We start from the raw sequence: 23,572 nt of genomic DNA, 5'->3' as shown, positions 1-23,572 counted from the left end.
ACTTTAAAAGATATAACATCGCCCGAATGCGTCTTTCTAAAAGAAGTTAATAGCGAAATAACTTTCAGTAGTTAGCAACATTAGTTTAAAATGTTATTAACCACTTTGCACAGCATTAATTATTACTATTGCAGATTTTAATGCTTAAACTCCGTTTTTTGGTTTTCCGTGAAAATGTCCTAGTTAACACATATATATGAAATCTACAGGTAAAATTATAACTTACTTCTTACAGTCAAAAATCATTGCACAAACAATCACTTAACATTTTCATAGTAATATCAGGTTTATCCCAAGTTTTTAACAGTTATCTTTAGTTAAAGCTACTTTCTTGTCCCTTCTAATTTCAGCTTACAATTTCCTCTCATAGTGTGTTTTTAGAATCGCGTTAATGCAAATGTGGAAGAGCGGTACTCAAGTCGAAGTTACACAGCCAGAGATTCTGACTAGTGCGCGTTTGCCTCTTGGCAGCACTCTCTCTGAGCTATTACTAAGCTCACCCGTATTTCAGGCCCTTAATAGCGTCACCGTTTAGTTAACATATAGGGGCCAACTGCTTTAGAATTTTCATAGCTTTAGCTATTAAGTTTGATTTCTTAGTACTCTTGAGTTCAAGCCAAAGTGGTGGCTTTCTGTACGCTCTGAGAGAAGATCCGACTAGACATTGGCCATTCCTAAGGCCGGAGCCCACCAGCGGCCGAGTGGTAAAGACGCTGAACAGTGGTAGTTCGGTCCATATAGAAATGATCCTATGAAGATTATACTTCATAGGATCATTGCTATAATATGATTAGCGAGTTCACTCACCGAACTTCGCAGAATTCTCCGGGTTCGAAATGGGTTCGAATGGGCGCTTTCGTAGTGTTCCCCATGTGTAACGTATTTACGAGCCAGTTTCCGTTAGAAGTCATCCACGAAGGCATCCCTCCTTTAGGCAGATAGCCCTCGTGTGCATTGCCCTAATTGAATAATCCTAATCCTAATCCTAAGGCCGGAGGTGGTGGCCATTTTATTGTGAAAACACCTAATAGGCGACAACCGCTACTTCCTACGAAGGAACGGATTGTTACAATCATGCCTTCTCCGGGTTTTGGACCTGAGAGCTTCGGTATCGTAGTCGGCCCCTCTATCCACTATACCATCTGGGCGGCTTTTCATTCATAATGCATGCGATATTAAAATGACGTAATACAAAATGGTGTTAAGGAATTCAGACAAGAGGACTCGCTCGCAGTGCTTACTTTTTATACTGAGAGCAACACGCGTTTATTATTTCAAAGATATATTAAATTGTTAAGTACTATTAATTATCATAAACATCTATTTATAACGAGACATAATAATATTCTTTAGCAATAAATAAATAAATACCTCTTCCTTTCATAAACTAGTTATTTGATAATTTGAAATTTAAGTATTCAAATTTGTCATTAATATACTATCGGAATAAGGACAACAAATTTATAGCTTGACGTTTGCATATTCTGGATATTAACCATCTACATGACAGTTAAATAATGAACAGTGATGTTATTATTTCTCGATAGCAATAAATGTAATTTACAAAACTACAGTTGCTCTCTAGCGTATTTCGGAGGGAAATGAGTTGATAAAAAAACATAAATTTTTTAACTGCAGATGTTGTCAATATCCACTATTAGCAATATTTTCTTTAGTAAAAATTACTCATATAAAAAGGCAAATGACGGAGATAAAAGAAGAATAAGTTGAAGTGTTATTAAGTACCATCTTTAACAAGAGCAGGAGGTAATTAATGAGAGTGTTTAAAATGCCTGAGATATTTGCATAGATCAAGCTGAATGACATTATTTTATAAGATCTCAACGGTCATAGTGACAAAATGGAGAGATAAACATTTATTTAACCTAATTAAATTCCAGTCAACAGAAAGGTCTGTTATGCACGGGGGCTGTTTATAAATTTTTACTTTCTTTTCGAAGTAAAGGAAGTATTGTAATCGTGAAAAATTTTGGATATCATATTTCAAAAAAATATCCATTTTGACTGATGTCGAACTCATGTTTTTGCACGACATCTGTAAGTATGCCCAGAATAAAAGACTATTGCTTTCCAAAATCGATTGTAAAATGGATTCATAAGAGAATTTTTGTGACATCTGTACGTACATAGGTACGCATGTATGTATCTTGATTAACTCAAAATCGAGTCGACGCAGAACGTTGAAATTTTGTACATGGGTTTGTTATAACATGTAGTTGTGCACAGCCCTTTCTGGTTGCAATCGGTCGCACCAAACGTACACATACTTTTTAATTCTATGTGTTGGTAGATTTTGAATTTATTGCTTTAAAAGTGATTGAATTTTACCTCGTTCTTCTGTTCCAGTTAGGGTATTTATGCTTTTAGTTAATCTGCATGCAATAGTTGTAGATATATAAAAACGTTTATAGTTATTTAAGTGGAACTAAGCCTAACAAAGCTTACATTTGTTTACATTTCAAATCTTATTAGACTAGTGAATTAAGTCAGATTGTGCTCCAACTTCAGTATCTTTTTACCGAGCGGAATCAAACGTAACATTAGAACAAAAACTAGTTTATTAAATGAACTTGAAAATGGATATTCCTGATGATCTGATAAGTAAGCATGCCGTATGTATCTCTATAAAATACTGAAACAAATTAAGTTTGTTACTAAAAACTTTAAAGTTTTAAATCAAAAACGTGTCATCAACCATTTTGTAGAAATAAAATAGTATTTATTATCTGCCATTCAAATACGAAACACTTAAATACTTTTTAATGATTCTGTAGTTCAGTAGTGATTTCGAATTCAGAAAAAATAAAAACTTCATCTTTAACAAATCGTCTGGTTCAAAAACGTTTATTTATACCAGAGCAGAAATTGCAAATTTTTCATGCTCTCATATTTGGGTAAATATACTTCCAATTACTTTCCCCACACGCTTCTACCATATACCTGCAAATTCAAAAATAATTTATGTATTTAATTCTTGAGCATGGAATTTTATGCCAGGTATTATAACACTGCTTTTTATCGTATCAAATATAAAAAAATGGCCCAAAACGTCGAAACATTTCGTTCTAACATTTTAAAATTTTCACTTGATAGCTGCCGGCACAATTCTGCTCTTTTTATATATTTCTGCTCAGAAATTTTAAAATGGAGAAATTAAACTTATTTTTACATGGTTATATCTTCATTTTTCTTTCAAACTGCTTAAGAATATACAGCTATTCCTACAATTTTTTGAAAAAGTTCATTTTATAATTTTATAAGCATTCTAGTTTTCTATTTTCGCGTGAAAATATTGGAATTTTTATTTTCAGCGAAATAAGAAGAAATCTGAAGTACCTTCATTTAATTTCATCTAAATTTATTCTTTATATACTTATTTTGAAATGAAACGGGGACAAATATCCATTTTGAGTCATTAAATGAGTCTTTGCAAATGATTAATTATTTATTAACGATAAAATCACTCTTATATAAAATGATACTTGCGATCTCCATACCAAATCTTTACGATATGCTTTACGTTTTTAATAAGCCTGTACCCTTTATTTAGCGGATATTTTTCCCATATGGAGTAAGAGATTTACTTTCGATTTTAAGAGTCGAAATTACTTTCAAAACAGTTATTTGCAAAATGTAAAATTAAAAAAATAAAAATAAGAAAACTAAGATGTTATTTTATAAAACCTTACCTACTTTATTAAAAATCAAAATTATTGAGATTTAACATCATTTTCTGTATTATTTTAAAATTTCTCGCAAGCTTTTTTTGTAAAAATATTGTTCGTGTCTGCTGGAAAAAGACATGCATACTTAATGGCTTAAAATAAAATACATTTATAAAGGATAATGGTGTCAAATAAAGGATAATGCATAAGGTGTCAAATGTATCACATTTACATATACCCATGATTTAAAGTATTTTCTACATAAATAAAAAAATAATACAAAAAAATCTTCCAATTTGAAAACTGATTGTTACTTTTTTTTAAAAAAATTAAGACAAAGTTAATCGTTTATACGCTTTATCTAAAATACGCTAATCTGCAAAATAAACTTTGCAACGCAATTTATATACACGTATATATAAAGCTATATATATAGCTACATGTGCATACCTGTATACACTTTTAACTCCTATAATGTAAGTAGGAGGAAAAAATAGAGCTGCTGATTTTCTCTTCATTCTTTAGCAATAAAAATGTAATTAAAAATATATTTAAGCATATTTCTTTATGCCAATATAAATTAGCTTGAAATTATTTCTTTTTCCTGATTTCTGAGTTCATTGTTTTCCAGTACAGTCAGCCAAAATCAATTAACTGAAACCGTGCATTTTATCTAAATTCTAATAGAAAACACATTTTGTAATTTTTATCACGTAAACATATGAAATATAATGTATTTAAACACAATTAAATTGCAGTTATAATAAAATATTTTAAGCAAAAAATTCATTAATTAAATAAATTAAAAATTATCTGATTAATCTCAGAATAAGGAATATGCAACTCAAGAGCTAATTTAATGATTTTTTATAGCACAATGTATCATAACTGAATATCATCAACATGTTTCATTGATTTCACACTTTTAACTTATTTTGTTCATTGGGAGAGCAAAATATTCAAAAATTCCAACCCTCACCGCAAAGATCTATAACTTTCAAAATAAGCAAAAAATATTCTACGGAAATATTTTTACGATATTTGGATGCTATATCTATGTATTTGGGTAATAAAGCTGTTTTCTGGTTAGTTCATTATAATATTAAATTAAAAATATTTAACAGTTTCCATTTTTATTTTAATTTTTCAGTTTTTCAATTGTTATAAAAAAATAGAGGGCCATACATTTTTCCTTCTTATCCAAATTTTATTTACATGAATTAATTAAATTTTTCTAGAATTCATACAAAATTGTAATTCTATTAAACGGCTGTATAAAACAATTTGTATATAATCGCAACAAATAACCATTTCCTGGTCTTAAATCCAGATTTTAAGTATCATTTAAAAAATTATGTATATGATAATATATTGAAATACATTGCAATAACGTAATTATAAAAATGAATTAAAATATTTCATCGACTTCATTTTAAGCTGAAAGATGTAAAGTATGCCTCAGAATCTAAATACATCTCTCTGTACCTAATTATATATAATTATTTAATAATGTTTTAGAATATTATGTTTTCAAAATATTTGGGCATAACATATGAACCGTAATATTTAAACTACAATAGATAATCTTATCATCCAATAATACCTAGCTCTTATATTGCGAACCAGATACCTGGTAGAATAATTATATTTAAAACATAAAAATCAAGTTTTTTTATTGTGTAATTCTAATCCATTCCTAGTCCTTTTATACGTCTAAAATTTCTAAACCTTAGCGGGTTCGTCTTTTCCACATACAGTTCGATGCCAGTAATATTTCAAAAAACTTTCGTTATTTAAAACGGTTATAAAAAATGGTAAAATATTTCCTTTTTCCTGCTTAGATTTGACAATTACTATTTCCAAACCTTCCATCTCATTAAAATATAATATTTAAAGAAATGGAAATAATCCGCTGAGAAATGATCATATGACATTCAAATCGCTTTCGAACAAAAAGGAAAAAACAACGCAGCATCACCTACCTATCACAGGTTTCAAGTTGACAACATACATCCACAAAGCTTGAGCACCAATAATCCAAAGTCTTAAATTCCAGCATTGCTGTAATCCATACATCTTGGAACTTTATTTAAAAAAATCCGCACATTTAAATGAACCGGAAAACTGGAGAAATATATATATCGCAAGGAGGCGAAAAATATCCCTCTTTTCTATTCAAATGATCCGAGAGATCCCGGACAGGATGTACGGACACTGCGGTGCGGAAAATTCCTGTTCGTCCGTCGGCACCTCATCCAAATGCATGGGGAAATTTGAGAGACCACTGGAAAAAGGCAAACATCTGTATTTTATTTCCTCGGTCTGCCGTAAAGTCCGGGAGTCAGCTGTGTACCGTTCGCTGCTTTGCCGGCTACTGTGAGGGCGATAGAAGAGAATATTTTGTCATGATCGAACTCGGATCGTTCCACTTGCGCTGAAGGGGCGTCGCTTGATGTTTTCAGAGCAGACGTTCCGGAATTTAGCACCTCGAACCCGTCCGGCAGCGGGACCTGTACTATGCGGGACGCTTCCTGTCACGTTGCCGGATGTTTAGCGTCCGGTACGATCCCGATCGTCCCAAACGCTGGCGCTATTAGCTTCTGTTCGACGGCTTCGGGAGCAGCGAGTAGAGTGTAGGAGAAATTTTACCAACTTTTTCTTCTTCTATTCCCCCCTTTATTCCTGGTATATTAGTCAAATTTCTTTCAAGAGTTATTTCACTATGTGATTGAAAACTTCAAGCAGAACACTGATTAGATTCAAATTAAGGAGAAAGTATAACTATAAAAATTGCAAACAAAAACATATAATATTTCTTTTCCCAAAATGTTTTTAACACGACCAGTGGGAAATGATATACGTTTTTCAAAGTACTTTTATTGGTCATTTGACTTTGCAGCTCAAAATATTATACAGATCTCTGATCACATTTTCATTATTTGAACCAAACGAATGCAGGAATGGAAACGCAAAAATGAATACATTTTTTTTTTCATTTCTCTGAAAGGCTGTTTTAGTTAGTTCAGTTAGGGAGCAATTTTTATTTCTTCAACAATAATATCAAATCTAGTACAGATATTTAAAGTATATAAAAATGTTAATGCAGAACAAAATAAAATTAACTTAATTAGTTCCTTAATCTATTAAAAGTAAATATGCTTAATACCACGAAGAATTGGTTTTCTAGTAAAATCGTAATCTTTGACAGTTAGATTCCTGCTTGAAGGTTTAAGTAAAAGTCTTAAGTAACTTATATGTTTCAAAGACAATTAAATACTCGTAAGAAAACGTACAGTGATTTACAGTTCCAGTTATATAAATCTAGCTCACCCTGTAGAGGAAATCAGAAGTGTAGCGGGAATAAGAAGGCTAACGGAAAGCGGTAATTACTTAAACCATGGGAGCAAGCACGGGGAGAAGTAATAGTTTCTTACATTCTCTCTCACTTGAAAAGGGACCACTGACAAGCAGATATCCAACCAACTAAATTCAAATTATGATGAGTTGTTCACCAGTACACCATATTTTCGTTTGCAACTCGCGGTTTTTCCAGTTGCTTATTTGACGTGATAAGCATGCTTAGAAAATGTGATACATGCACAGAGAATGACATAAGCCCTTACAACTGTATAACAGTTTTTCTGAAGTAAACACGTAGGAAATCTCAGGTATTATTTCCATGCTTAGAGACAGCTACCGACACAATCATGGTATCGTAATACAGGTCCTAGTACTGCTATTGGTTTCAAGGGTGACAGGAAGGACCAGAAAGCTGTGGCTTGGTTCACTTCAAGACATTTGGATCTTCAGAAATTCCTGTGGTACTAAAACGTATCCCACTTGCGCCAAATTTAAAATCCATGAAGCTACTGCGCAAGATCTACTTAGTTGTGTTGCTCTGAAGATCTGCAGAAGAGACGTGATTTAGTGTTGGAAGTTATGAAGGCGGAAAAACCTGTGGATCTGATCTAATTCAGGTGAAAGTGATTAGAAAGAAGAAGACGAAGATTCTTCCCATGTGGTCTTGGGATACAGCTTATCCAGCTTGCAAAGTGGAAGACTGTGACCTAATTTTTGAAAAGACCACAGCTGCTGTACAGAAACATTTGTGCTCCAGAAACATTGATTTAACAATAACATCCAAAATAAAAGATAGTGAAAGGTAATTCATTATTAGATTCGTTTGGATATCTGAGCATTGCTTTCTCTTACCAATAGATCTCAATAAGGGTTTGAAGAAGCAATATGAAACACTAAATTATTCCGCCTAGCTATGAAGTTTTAGCAAGTTAGCGCAATTAGATTTTATTCTGTATTGTGAATTATTAATTTTAAGACTGTGCTCTAGAAATCTTAATAAATTTACAAACTGTTTCCTAATACTCTCCTTTCACAAATTTATTTATATATGTAATCATCAAATATATTGAATGTCGTCCAGACGTTATAGTGGTTACAGAAGCCTAGTGCGGTACCAAAGGGCCCGGGTTCGAATCATGAAGAAGACATGGGTTTTTGTAAATGTATCGTATTCGTGCGGCATGGGGGCACTCTAAATACGTGGTGAGCCGAAAGTCATCTTGTGTGGCTGGAACGGATGAGGGATACGAGACTCATGGACCTCCCGGGGTGCTCTCTATCAAAATGAGGAGAATAGAAGTCCAACCTCTCTTCGAAGTAGGCTCTGGCACCCATTCTTCCGTGTAATATGGTCACAACAACAAAATACATTGAATTATTTTATGTTTTTATAGCATTTTGCTATCTTTCTCATTTTTCCCTTGCCGATATTTTGGACTGATGGACTGACAGAACCTGAAAAATGCTGCATATTTTAGAAAAATTTAGAACAACGAAAACTTTGGTCTAGTTTCAAATTTTAACTACAAAACGTGTACAATGTAAATCAAAATATATGAGATTTGGGAAAGTTCCAAACGCTGTCAAGATGATCTGAATGGGAAATGCGAAATTCAGATGCAATGCAGATTTTTTGGCAGTGCTTTAGGTGAATGCATACTAATGAACTGAAATGCCATATTTTATCTCTTACATTTACTTGTTTAACCATGGTTCTTAACTAAATGTAAGGAACAGTACCCCATCAGCATCTCACCATTTTAGTCGGCTCGAATTGGGTCGTCATCGGCTGAACTTAGTGAATACGCCAGGTGTTTATTTCTTTCTTTATAAAGTTATTTAATGTTCTTCATAATTGCACAAATGTCCTTTACTATATTCACAGCAAATTATCACTGCCTTCTTTTCATTAGGTGCAATACTTGAAGAAATGAATACACTATAGAGACATTAGGTTATTTTGAGGCTGGAAAGATGAAAAATATGCAACGCCTTCTCCGGGAATCGAACCACGGACCTCTGGAATACGCGCCCAGCGTGCAGACCACCATACCACGAAGGCATGCCAAGAAGGCGGGAGAAATACTTTATAATACATATTGATAAAAAAGATGAAATGGTAAATCATAAGAATTTCGGTTATCCAAAGAATAATACCCAAAGAATGGGGATTTTGAAGACATGAGAAAGTTATATTTAATAGTAAGTTATGAAGTTTAGCTTAAGTTTTCCAGACCCCACATCTCCAATATATAGACAAAGAAACATAAACGGAAAAAATGGTTTGTTATGCAACAAGTTATACAGGTCGAACTGTTTATATCAAAATGTTTTTCCAAAGATAAATATTTTTAACATTACGTAACAATAAAGCTTATTTTACCCAATTTTGAAAAAGGCATTTGTTAAATGGAATGCATTTCTAAGATCTCCTTCAGTATGACATTCCTGTCATACTTTTTTACTTCCTTCATCAAAACATTTAAAAAAAAAGAGGCAGAATTTTCTTTGTTCTTATGTATCAAAGGAAGAAAACTTAAAATAATAATAATAACAATAGTAAAAAGAGACGTGAATAAATGGCAAGTTTCGACATTTCGAAAATTATGTAAGAGGAATGCAGATTATTAGATTTGATATTAAATTGGTAAAATGTATATATAGAATGTAAGTGATCTATTCCAACAGAAAAATAAACAGTGTATTTTAAATAAAATTTACCGAACATAAAACGCGAATAATTAATAACCTGTTTAATATCACGTAAGTTCATGTATTAAGTAAAATTTTTAAAATTTAGCTAAACTAAAATGTTATATTTTTGATCTCAAAGTTTCCTCTAAATATATAAATTTTGCGCAGGATTCGAAATATTACTAATTTGGAAAATAATATTTTACATATTTAGATTTATCAGAAATGAGATATATACATTTCTCCGGCAAAACATATAATTTCATCTGTTCATGATAACCCACAATACAAACAAAAAATACAGACACTTTAGTTATGGATTGTAGTTTCATCTGACAATAACTTGATCACATTTAAGAAACTATATTCATGAAAGCAACGGCTCCATTTATAGCGCTTTTGGGCTTATTTAAACATTTAAATAACCTCTCAGAATCGTTCAGTATGCAAATGTAGCCTCAAGGGAAAATGTAATGGAAATCAATGTAATAGAATATCGGTAAAATTAAATATTGATAGGAAAAAGGAAATCAAGAAGTATATTTTTTTGTTTACAGATGCATTTTTGGTCTATACTGAAACTTAATAAATAAATGAAATATTTTCAACGTAGCAACTAAGAATCTGGACTCATTTCTGATTGTATGATATGACTTTTGTTTGGACTTCATCATTGAATCTGTTTTCTGGTCATATAACTACTTGCGACCATAGATTGAACACCTTCAGATGAATGAAAATAATGGCCATCACTAAACTTTCAAGATACTTAACAAATAGAAGCTGGCACGACTATGAGTTTCAGTTAGAGACTTCCTCTTAGTCCGCAAAAAGCAGACTGCAGATGTTACGCTGTATTTCTAACCTATAGAAACAATGCTATATTGTCATACCTAATTGACTTGTATTAACAAACGTGACATTTTTTTAGTCCTAATCCACGTTGTTTAGCTAGATGTTGCAGCTGACTGATTGACTGCCTGCAAAGTATTGTCATAAAACACAATTATAGTTATTTTATAGATTTCAATAAATGATATGAGAACCATCTGGTCGAAAAACAAATGAATGCTTTCGTGGAGTTCTTGTTAAGGCAATCTTACTCTTATTTACTTTAAACATGAGAAAAGACACGAATGCACACGCGTCTAGTCAAATTACAAACATTCGAAATACGGGCTCAATTACAAGCGTCTAGCTGAATTAGGCCGTTGAGGAGCTCCTTTTAAATGAAACGATATACTAAACAGTCTCAAGACCGTGGTTTCGTCTGCTGGAGAGAAGCTAAGACAAACAAACTCATTCTATTTACATAACATGAATCTGCCATACATTTGAAAAAGGCAAAGTGTTTTGTTTTTGGATTTTATCTAGAGTTAATAAAGGTAGCTATTATTCTCAGATACATATTTGAATAAAAAAAACATTGGTTATGATATATTTGTCAGTATTACATAATGCAAAAATGTCTCTTGGTTGTCGCTGAGTTCTCTGTAAGTCTGAACGTAAAGAAATGCGTGTCAGTCTTTAGAAAATATATGCTTCGCCTTTTCATGACATATTCGTTTATCAAATCTAGTAAAATCAATTTCCACCGGTTAGGCAACTTGTAAGCGATTTTAATAAGAATATAGAAGTATTAGCACAATAAATACTAACAAAATATATATGCATTTTGTGTTAAATATATACTAAATTCAAATTAAATTCAGGATTTCTTAAACTTTTTATAATGGCTTAATTCGATAAATTCAGCGGAATCAATTTCCATTAACGATGCTAAATAAATCCAGTAATCAATATACCATAATACATGCAAATTGGCATTTCTTCAAAATTCTAGTTAACAGTAATTATTTCACGTTATTTAATCCTACGTTCATGACATCGATATCATTGTAGAATAACAAAAAGATCTGCAGTTAGGATTCGGGGCAAGGACAAGTTGCTTTCTTGCCTTTCTCCAAACATTCTAAAACTCTCAACTGTGACCCTTGAATTAAAAATATGATAGACGATAATTCATCTTCATCTGGACCTTTTAGTTGTCATGACTTTTCACACTCGCATTCCGAGTTGAGAAAATACAAAGAAATGGTTACATTGCCTAAGCCATACCTTCATGGTGGAGATATCAATAGGTCCAGTTATATTTGTGCTTAGATATCGGGAGAGTTTTCTACATTTTCTGTTACTAAAAATCCTAACAACTGCCTACGAAATGCGTCATGGCAAATGTTTATTAGTATATGTAAAATTATTAAAGATTATTAATCTTTTATGGTGTTTGGAACAACGAATTTTATATGAATAAAGATATATTAAGTGAGAATACTAAAATACCAGTTCTACATTTTAACTTGCTTTCTTTAAATAAAATAAGAAAACGCATTGGCTTAGTACTTATACAAAAACTAAACAAAATATCTTTTGTTTAATACTTCATTTGTATTTTATATTAAATCCTATATCAGAATTAACAGATTTTGGAAGATAATAACCTCAAATATTAGTTTTTCATTTAACTAGCATTCTTATTCTGCTTCCAGATAGATAAAAGTATTAATTGGCATTTTAAACGAAATAATCTGAAAAAATTGTTTTAAATTTTAATTTTTCGGCATTCTAATTCATGATAATGCACTTAATTACTGAAGGAATTGCGTTCAGGTAAATTAACATATTAAATGTAGATTTACAGCATTTAAAACGAAATAAATTTGTGGTATTTAATCCTAACATACTGAGAATTAAGGTATCAAGCATTGTTTCCATTTACGAATTTAAACATATTCGCTGAGAATTCTGAAGCAGTTATCAACTTTCACGAATGAATTTCCCCGAATTCTCAACTAACTCGGTTAAATCTTCCCACAATTAATTTCTATGTTTACTTTAGACAGTTTGCCGTTTCTTCCTCTTTTCTCATCTTCTTTACATTTATTAGCCTTCTATCGGAACGAGAGATAAAACTGAACACCATGGATAAAATTTCTCTTCGACTTTTATTATTGTACCAAGATCACGAGGAATTTCCTTATGCAAATTTGAAAAGTTAATGGATTTCTTTCCTCTAACTTGGCTTTGACAACTTTGACAAGCTGTAATATAATAACGATAAGGGTTCAAATATAAGTGCACACTATAGGAAGTTTTCTAAGCAACATTTCAAAGAAATTGCAGAAGTATGACTTGAGTTCGTCCTAAGATTTCTACAAATTTGAAATAAGCTAGTACATAATTACAAAGGACAACAGCGAATTTTAAGTCTGTAGTTTTGCAACAGTTCCATGTTTTTGTTTTCTTTTATTTTTGTTGATGTTTTCTTAGCACAAAATATTAGTGCAATAAAATGAATTATGTTAATATTTTTTGTTTTATTGGCAATAATATTGCAACACAAATTTATATTCTACAAACTCTTCCGGATTCTTTGTCTACTCCTATATGATACATAGTAGTTGTATTTAGAAAGGCACAATGGAATACCAAATATATATCACAACAACACTGATATCTTGATAGCTAGTTTAATTAAGTCAGTGATTACTAACCCTGAAAAAAATACAGCACTGATTACTGTGCGGAGCTTAATTACAACACTAGTAACTGTGCAGTAAAAAATACAGATATTCCTGCAGGAAAGGTATTACGACGGTGTAACACGTAAAATAAAATGTTTTATTCAAACTAGATTAAATGCTTTTCTTACCCAAAATAATAGATCATAGCACAGCGAGGTGATGCAAAAGCAAAAGGTTCTTCTTTGGAAAAAATGCATTTATGAAAAACAATATACAAAAAAGAACGAATTTGACAGTAAAAACAAATGGCATTTCATTTATTTCGAAGCAGCAAGTATGCAAAATGAGCAATGTCCACGCCAGGACTGGAGCCTGGATCTCTCGAATTCGCCCCGGGTGTACTACCGTTACACCACGACGGCATGCTGGAAGGAGGGGAAAAACTACATTATAATTAAATGCATTCCTAAATACAGCATTTTCTATTTTCCAAATTGAATGTTTTTGCTAACCTGGAATTTTGCAAACTGCATTTCCAATTTTCATGGCTCTGTGTAGTAGGTTTATAATTCTCGCAATGTTTCAAACTTCTAATTATTGTTATGTGGTGTGGTGGTGTATTTAATTATGACAAAGCACACTAGGGCTATCTGCCTAAGGGGAGGGATGCCTTCGTGGAGGACTTTCTAAGGGAAACTGGCTCGTATACACGTTACATATGGGGAAAACCACGAAAACACCCATGCAGCCAGCCCGTTCGCGGGATTCGAACCTCGGACAAACTACCAGTGTTCAGCGACTTTACCGCTCGGCCGCTGGTGGGCCTATTGTTATGTGGAATAATAAAGATATAATTAAGGTACGATGATGAAATCTAATCTGTCATTTGACGGACCTTCGAAAGATACATTAAATATGCCGCTACTGTTAAAATTGCCCCTATTATAAACGTGCCTTTTTATCAAAATGTTGCAAAATTCTTAAACATTTTACATAGCTAAAATAGATTGAAAATTCATGGAACTTATTAAATATTTTGGAGGATATTACTTTAATTACAATAAGTAATAACAGAGCTGTAGATAATTCTTTTACAGTACCTCATTTTTAAATAATTATAACCGTCAAATGCCAAGCTAGTCAAAATGTCTTGCGTTACTCTTAATCTTTGTTTTTGACCTTCGTTTGCTTGAAGTACTAAGCAAACGGATTTCGTTACAGGTAAAGTGAGATAGACAAAAATGTGATAGGTTATTCGCTTCTTCGATTGCTGAAACGAAAATGGCAGAATAAAAATCTCTATATAAAGCTGCTATAAAACAGACAGAATGTTCTGAAAAATACCGCACAATTCTTCATGAAAATGAAAGGAGGAAAATCAGCTTAGGCTATTTAAGGTATTTTTTTTTTCTAAAGATGTTATCAGAGACAAATTAATAGGAGAAGCTAAGCGCTTGAAACAATTTCCTTTACTTCCTGACAATCTATACCCCCCTTAAAAGTAGGCCCATGAGCGGCCAATGGTAAAATCGTTAAACACTGCAGTTCGATCCGGAATTCGAACCTTCCCATAACGTGCTCGTTGCATGGGCATTTTCATGATTTTCTACATGTTTAACGTGTATACGAGCCAGTTTCTTTTAAATCTCATCCACAAAGGCTCGAGGGCGTTTTAGACAAAAAGGCCCTCGAGTGCCTTGTCACAATCAAATAAACCAAACCCCATTAAAGGTACCCCTTCTGTTTCCAAAACTGGTACCCCCAAATGCGCCCAAACTGTATTTATGATTTTTTTATTCCAACGGCGGACACTGTTTTGTCTTTTTCCGACATTAGCCACTTCTAAAGTGGAAGCCATTTTATTGTAGAGGCATCTAAATAGGAGGCCACCGTTACCTTCTATGAAGTGACGGACAGTTACAACCATGTCTACTCCGAGATTCGAACCCGAGGCCTTCAGTATTGTAATTGGCTTCCCTAACCATTTGGACGACATTGTATTTATGTGGCAAGCCAGGTATGTATGCGCTCGCAAAAGACCAGCCCCCGTTATGAATATTTGTTTTTGTTTTATTGATGACAGTCATTAGTCTTTGGTTTTGTTGTAGTGAGTTTTTTTCTTGCAAGGAATCTGGGATTCAAATCTGCTCTAAGTGCATTTATTCTAAAATATGACCTTTTGCCTAACAATGAATAATGCAAAACTTCGCAGTCCATAAAGTTGCACTTTTATTGTACAGTAAAAGTTTGTGTGCCGATATCCAGTTTATGATATTTTTAAGCAACCCCAAATCGCTGTCCACATGGAAAGGTAACAGCATATACAATGTGAAATTTGTGAAATTTTATAATTTTTTAAAGCAAAAATAGACCGCTGTGTACGGGAAAAAAAGCAGATTGCACAGTTTTATGTTGCGAACAATGAACTGTTTCTGCGTATGTGAGTTGTTTTTGAAGCTAAAAGAGATCGCTTTGTAAATGGGGAGTACAGCGAAAAAAATATGTTTTATTATAGATATTCCTAACGTTTTTAAATTTGTTAATTGGTTGATCTTTTATGTAATTCTTAGGGCACCGCCATATTTTATGCCTCCTTTTTTTAAAAAAAGGGGCTCTTGCTCTTCACGTCTTAGCTTCGCGACAAATTAATTTGGTCTGAGAATTTCGGGGTAGCCTAGTGCAGATAATGATGAAGTCCACAATTTTCTATCGATAAGTTACTAAAAATAAAAAGTCGGCTGTTTATTTCGAATTGTTTGTTATTCATCAGCCAACTGTCAATAATTCCATCTTCGCCATCGTCCAGAATATAGTAACTCGGCCCATGAAACTTGCTTTCATTTATTTGCAGACTGAAGCAGGAAACATGAAAATAATCCTCAGGAAATCAATGTACTACAATATAATAATCACTGTCCACATAATAAAATATTTAGTAATTCTAACGACTGGATAGATGTTTATTTGAAACAGTTATAAAATGTACTTAGAAATTATCCCATCGACCATGAAAACAATCTCCAAGCAGAATAATTTACCACCAATTAAACATAAAAAAGACATGACAATGCACTGATAGCATCTCTTCTTTCTTTTGATGCAACTCCGATTGATTCACGATATGTCACTTAAATTTTTGAACGAGGATGTAAATAAAATGTTATAGCTGCATCGTTTTCCTACATTTAAAAACAAGTAGTTCATTATTTCAAAGTTAGGCAACTCCGCCATCAAGAAAAGAGTATATTTATGGACACAATACGGTCACCTGAATATACCGATAAAATAGTCATTTTGGATAAATGAATATTCACAACATTCTAGATATAGCATCCGGTCAAATCGGGAGTTAGGGTAACAAAGTAGTAGAAGTCTTTGAAGCCTTTGTACGAAGGGTGCAATAATACTGTTTCTTTATTAAATAAAATGGCGTTGGTTTCTTTTAGAATGGACCATGAATATAGGCGTAACATTGTGAGATTTCTGCCAACTTTCTGTTTTAGCCACCTGTTGTGGTCGTCATGGTAATACGTAAATACTTTATAAAATTAAATGGAAGTTAAAAATAGTAAAACAGTTTCTTTTTTCTTTGATGGGTTACATTTGCTATTTACTAACTTACATTCAACAATTTAGTCAAATTCGAATAGAGCTGCCAATGAAACCGAAATAATTGCTACAAGACTATGAGCAGCTTCCAGAACGTCATTTCAGTGCGTCGTATTTTCTTATCCATTGCTCAAACGCAAACTCAGAAGCAACACGTTTGAATACACGAATACACCGATAATTTAGACGCTGACCACCGAGAGTACTGCCCTTAGTTCAGTACAATGGTTGACTAAAACCCTGCTTCCGAGACGCACGTATACCAAGCATTAAGTGGAAGTCAAATTAAAACTCCTGGTTTTGCTTCGGTCTATACTAATCTGTATAACAACCAGGAAATGTTAAAAACTCGCAACATCCAAATAAAAGTTTTCAAAAATTTTCCCAGCAATACTATGGAATTAAAAATTCTCATGATGATGTCTCTCATGAAAAATTCTCATGATGAGACTGCGGCCAAGCGTTAGTCTCTGAATACTGGTAGTTCGGTCTGAGGTTCGAATACGGGGAACGGGCTGGCTGCATGGACGTTTCCGTGGTTTTCCTTATGTGTATACGAGATTGTTTCCCTTAGAAAGTACGCCACGAAGGCATCCCTTCCCTTAGGCAGATAACTCTTGATGCTTTGCCGTAATCACATTAACTCCTCCCCGAAAACAAATCGTTTCATTTTAACGCCAACAAAAATATCTTTTATTAAAAAGTAAAATTTGCAAGTATGTTTTCATTAAAGACAGAAACTAATACGTCATGCTTGGTTTTTTATAGCGGTAATTAGCCATATTTTGGCTTTCGAGACTAGTAAGGCCAGAACTGGTGGTCATTTGATTATGGAGGCACTTAGAAGGCGGCCACTGTTACCTCCTATGAGAGGACAGACAATTTACATTCATGCCTCCTCCGTATACCCTTCAGTGTCGCAGTCGGCTCTCATTATCGTCTGGGCGGCACGTTATGCTTCTATGTTTTATTAAGCTTGATATGAAGAGAAAATAATTGACTCTGTTTTTTACTAAAGTTTTAGGGCTTATTACAAATGTCTTTGCATATAAGAAGCTTCTATTGATAACTTTCACATTTAGGAGTAGGTGGAATCTCTTTATCATATTGTATGCATCAGAAGCGCAATCTAAATTTAACGTGGACACTGTTAAAAGTACCATAAAACAACATTATCGATCATGCTGTTGCGTGACCAGCAGAACTCCATGAGCCCATTCACCCTGAAAGAGTCCAGTACAAAAAGGGGGTCTTGAACCAGATCCTGTCTGGTAAGCCCCAGACAAGATATGATGTGATCAGGAGAGGCTTGTACCGGTAGAACACTTAGTGCATATTTCAAAGTGTTTATTACCACCGACAAAAGTCATTGATAACAGATGGCCACTAAGGAATCTAGTAAGTGCAGTTTGATCTCTTCTATTGCTGCTCTGAACCAAGCAGCCATTATCGATCATGAATCTATCTAGCACTTAGGTACAGGAATAGCTCCTTTACTCGAAAGGAAAATTTGGAAATTTAACTATTTATTGGTTATTTATAATATCTAAATTGGATTGTTTATAATAACTAAAACTCTTTTTTTATTATTCAAAAATTTAAATAATTTTACTGATGATCCTATTAGCAATATTTTATTTTTAATTCGAAATTTAAGGAAATGTCCAAATACATGTAATGAAAAATTAGTTTCTCCTTTTTTTCCATAAAATAGCTATGTTATGTATTTCTTTAAATCTTTACTTCCATTTTTTTTGTTGTTGTTTTAAAATAAATAAAATTTTTCTCACTTTTCCATCTTTGACGCAAAGTAAATATTAAAAATATGTCGATATTAAATATTTCGTAAGAACCTAATGTAGCACACTAAGCAAAGTCTCAGTTTTACGCTTTTAAATTTATGTTTCACTTAATTAGTTTGACATATAAACTGCATTAAATCTATTTAAGATACTGGAAATAGCGATGTCGCGTAATTATTATGACAGAATGTTTGCGTCTCTGATAATGATAAATGATGATTCGAAATTTCTTTTTGGCTCAGTTAAATTTACAAAAATAAAGAGTTTTAATGCACTACCCATTTTATTAATTAATAAATAACTCAACCTCAGTGTAATAATTAGTTATTAATTAAATTAATTTTTCCTCTTTTACAGAATAGAAAGTTGTTTCTCTTTTTCATTAAGAACTACTTTCGAATTTCATCAGAAACGTAAACAGTTAATAAGCAGAAATTTATTAACTTATAAACGTATTAACGAAATTCCATTACTTATGAGAAATGTAATTACTTTTTTGTTTACCATTTAAAAGTTTGAGTTTGGATTATTTTTTATTCCTTTTCCAAAATTAGCAATCCAATGTAAAATGTATATTATTTAATTAATTGTTTATTAAAAGATAAAAAAATCCTTTGATTAATTGCTTGTTCTTAAAGATTTAGAATCAATCCAGATGTGGGAAGTTTAAACGCAAACATAAAGGCACATTTTACAATTCCTGTTACAGTTTGTAAGGTTTATCCTAATTTTTTAACAAGTTACTTTAAGCTACTTTCCTTTTCATTCTAATTTCATCTTACAATTTCCTAATTGAAAGCGTTTTTAGAATCGCGTTTAATGCAAAGGAGGAAGAGCGGTATTTAAGTCGAAGATCCACTGACTTCGAGAGAGAGGCTGAGAGTTTCTGAAAGCGCGCGTTTGTCGTTTGGCTACGTCTCTCTAAGCATTGACTACGCTCGGTCGTATTACAGGGCCTTGATAGTTTCGCCAGCTTATTTGATATTTAGCGGCCAACTACTTAGAATTTTGATAGCTACTGTTTAATTAACAATTAGTTAACTCTTATTTCTTATTATTTTCAGTTCCAGCCCAAGTGCAGGCTTTGCTGTACGCCCTGACAAAGGGGCCATCTGTTAACTCTTAATTTTGAGCATAAAGAGTAATTAACCCTTCTCTAGTTTACATTTCTGTTCCTGAAATAAAGCGATTATTCGCTTAGTTGTTCACTAGGTTCCTCCACATTTATTTGTTAGATAAAAAGGGTGGAACCCCACAAATTAAAATTTAAAAACAAAGATGAGTTGAATTTTCGTAGGTAATTAAAATTCATATGCTTTAGAAGTTTCCCTTTAAAATTAGTAATTCTTGTGAATTTTATATAGAAGTGTTTTTAAAGACTATTTCCCCTTCCAAAATATATCAATGCCAAGTATTTTCAAACATTAAACGAAACATTTACAGAAATATTTCCTGAACATTTAAATAAATTTAAAAATTTTTATGCTCAGCCCAACATTTAAAACATTAACTGTAGAATAAATTATTTAATTGGTTTATTTTTTCCCCGAAACACTGACTCAACTTTCTTCTAACTGAAATTCATTGAAAAATCTCAGTGTACATAAGAATCAAATAACGGTGATCTCTAAGTCTCTCTGTTCTATAGGAAATGTATTTTTAATTGAATTTAACTAAAATTTGAGAGCTGATGGCTGAAATTGTGCCTTTTGGAATACATTTGGAATTTTAACGCTAAGTAGAAAATCAGAAATGGCTTTAAATTTTTATTTTAATCTGAAACTAATTGGTTAGATTCAGTGTAAAATGTAAAGGTTTAAAATTTCGATTCATTAGCATAGCAAATAGAAGAGCTAAGTATGATAATTATTGTAATTATAATTATTTTTATGATTGAAACATTAGTGACTATCATATTGGCAATGGCTAAAGTGATAAGGCGGAATGTATTTCATCTACGTTTGTATAAATTTTTATCTGATTATTTATGCCAATTTACCTTCCACTAGCTTAAGCGAAAATTTTATGCAATTTTGTTAGATTTTCAAAGCAGTTCAAAATATTAATTATTTTAGAACACTTTTTTCAGAAGTGCTTTGTGGTTTTAGTAATCGGAATTCACCCACATGCAAAATAAAAATTATTTAAGAAATCTATTTGTTCAAGTCTCAAGTACAAGTCTTTTAATGAAACAAATGTACAGCTACGTCCTTGAACAATTAAACCTTTTCTATATTAAATAAAGGCAAGAAGAAAAGAACCATTTCAAAAGCCAGCCCATTAAACCTCAAGAAATTAGTATAGAGAGATTTGCAAATTTAGGTAATTGAAAAGCAAATCCATTTCTTATAAATACGAACCTTAATCACAACTGCTAGTATCATTTTTCATAAATTGTTCAATACGGAAAAGTCTATTAAGCGGTTAAGCAAGTCTCTGTGTACCTTACAAGTGTCCGCACTGTATACTGAATATTTGCGTAACTATCTGCATCCAGACGTTGATTACCAGAAGTCAAAGTAGTCTTGTATGATGTAGGGATTTACATATTTTCATTTACATTTTCTACTGGAAATTTCGCTCATAATTCACACAAGATGGAAAAAAAACAGGATTTTTTTTTTAAATTTTTATATCCTATTCCAACATCCATGCAGATCATTAAATAAATGCTCAGTAATGCAACCATGATTGCTCAAACACCTAGCCAATACTACATAAATTGCACTAAATCATATTCGATTATTCATAAAAGAATTTATTTCTTTATATATACAAAGATACAAAAGAAGACGAATACAAAATGGCAAATAAAACTGATATCGGATAGTTTCACGTACAGCTATTAATAATCGGGGGAACCACAATGTAAGAAAGTTCTTAAATTTCTTTCCCTTCAGATATACACACATTTCATTTATCCTCTATGAGATGAGTTCAAAAACAATCTTTTTTTTTTAATTTTCTCGAAAAGAGATATAAATATATTGCTATGTAAGGCTCATTAGCAACCAATTATCTAAAGAATCCGTGTATTCTTTTCTTATCTGCAAGATGTACGAAACGATCCAGTGATAAATTGCCTTTTTTGCACGATTTTCTTCTAGAACTGTTTTTCAGTAGCAGCAAATTAATATCATTTTCCGCATTCTTACATAGATTTTTGATCGAAATAAATTAGAGGATACGTTGGCTCTTAGACATCGAATGAGTCTATGTAAACTCAGTCTTCTCAATAAAATTGGCAATTATGGTTATTTTTATAGAGATAAAAAATAATCATTTTTTCCAAAATGCTAAATATTGCAGAAATACTTATAAAGAAATTTACTTTCATTACTAAATATCCTTGCTTCACAGTTAAATATTGAAACGGAATAAAATAACGAATATGAATAAATACTATGATTTAAATTATTTAAATTAATCGCATTATTATTTCAACATAATTTGAGAAATAATAAGCATTTTATGATTTTGATTGTCTGCATAACTATAAAAGTGAATTTAATAAATCTTATATTCATGATATATTTTTTAAAACAACGTAACTAAAATAATGTTATTCCTTTTAACTCAATAAAAACAATGCAGGAATGTTTTAAAATTTTCCACTAAAAAATGCTCTAAAATATTATTTACGAAGAATTCTTAGTTTATAAAGAAAAAAATAGAAGGAACATCTCATGCATCGGTGATATCTCATATTTCCAGACAAAATTTGAATCTAAGCAGAATGGGTTACTGCTAGGTAATGCATAATAGAAATGGCAAATACGAGCCAATTTCCATTAAAATTCATCTAGAAATGCAGTCTTCTTAAACAGATAGCCTTCGCTATTTTTACCATATTTCACTGGCGGAGTTATCAATCTAATGAGAACTACTGTAACACAATGAGCCTACAGCAAAATCTAAGCATAGATCAGATCGTATGCTGTTGCTCATAAAGATAAAATTATTTTACGTGTTTGCACAGCTGTAACAATTTTGTTGTCTAAGAGCGATGCATATCGCTGCCCGTGATTGAACATGTCAGTGGCCATGTAGACTTTAATTATTCGAAAACGTACGGTCCAAGAGTAAATGATGAAGAAAATACACACCATACCGTCACTTTTGATGAATGTAACGAACTTCTAAAATAGGTTCGGATTTTCTAGTTCCCAAATTCAGCAGTTGTCAGTATTCACAGCACCATCCAAATGAAAATGCGCTTCGTGTGTCCAGAAGATATTTAAGGCCATTCTGAATCGACTTCAAAGACAAAGTGAAGTGAGAACAGAAGACAAGCGTCAGAATCACGTGGAAGTGACGGCTGCACCAATGAAAGTTTGTACGAATAATATTGGAGGATATTATGCTTGATCTTATGAACAGTTGAACGTGGTTTATCCAGCGCCTCTTCTGCACACCGGACCCTGCGGCTATCCTAAAAGTTTGAAGCTGTGTCGTCTACCACCTGAAGCACAACCTCCTGTATTGCTTCTGTAAAAAGGTGTTTTCTTTCTCTTCAGGACGAACAGAAAATAATCCCGTTTCTTCAAATTTCGTTATCATTTTCCGAAGGTTTTTAACATTCATTGGATCTCTTTGAACATCCTTCAAAATCCGAAATTTCCGTAACGTAACTACTACGGAATTACCGTTCCGCCAAAACAATTTTGTTAACAAAGCGTTATCTTGTAAAATTATATTCATTGTGAGCAACAAGCACACTAAAAACAAAATCTCCGCAAATGTTTCTTAGTTAACTTCGACACAGATTTGCATTTTCACTACGCGTTTTCAAAGTAAAATACATTCTGGTGATGCTATTTGTAACCAAATTTTGGTTTCTTTAAAAAATAGCTTATTCCAATCCCTTCATTCATGTCCACCACTAGATTTAAAGATT

At 32.4% G+C, this 23,572-nt stretch overlaps 1 protein-coding gene across 3 annotated transcripts in view; it reads right to left on the bottom strand.

The window, feature by feature from the left end:
* LOC118195157 (protein turtle-like) overlaps nt 1-6,075 on the bottom strand; it is a 1,209,650-nt gene extending 1,203,575 nt beyond the window's left edge. For all 3 annotated transcript variants that reach the window (XR_015043000.1, XR_015043001.1, XM_085823517.1), the window contains exon 1: nt 5,669-6,075. Coding sequence is in view for 1 of the 3 variants with exons in the window: in XM_085823517.1 (XP_085679643.1) it covers nt 5,669-5,762 (94 nt within the window). In the remaining 2 variants the exon portion in view is untranslated. The remainder of the gene's footprint in view (nt 1-5,668) is intronic.
* Between the last annotated feature and the right edge of the window lie 17,497 nt (nt 6,076-23,572).

The sequence above is a fragment of the Stegodyphus dumicola genome, chromosome 9 (genome assembly GCF_044657685.1).
Source record: "Stegodyphus dumicola isolate Sdum_Otavi_A_Nest chromosome 9, ASM4465768v1".
Classification (NCBI taxonomy): domain Eukaryota; kingdom Metazoa; phylum Arthropoda; class Arachnida; order Araneae; family Eresidae; genus Stegodyphus; species Stegodyphus dumicola.
This window is presented reverse-complemented; position numbering and strand designations above follow the sequence as displayed.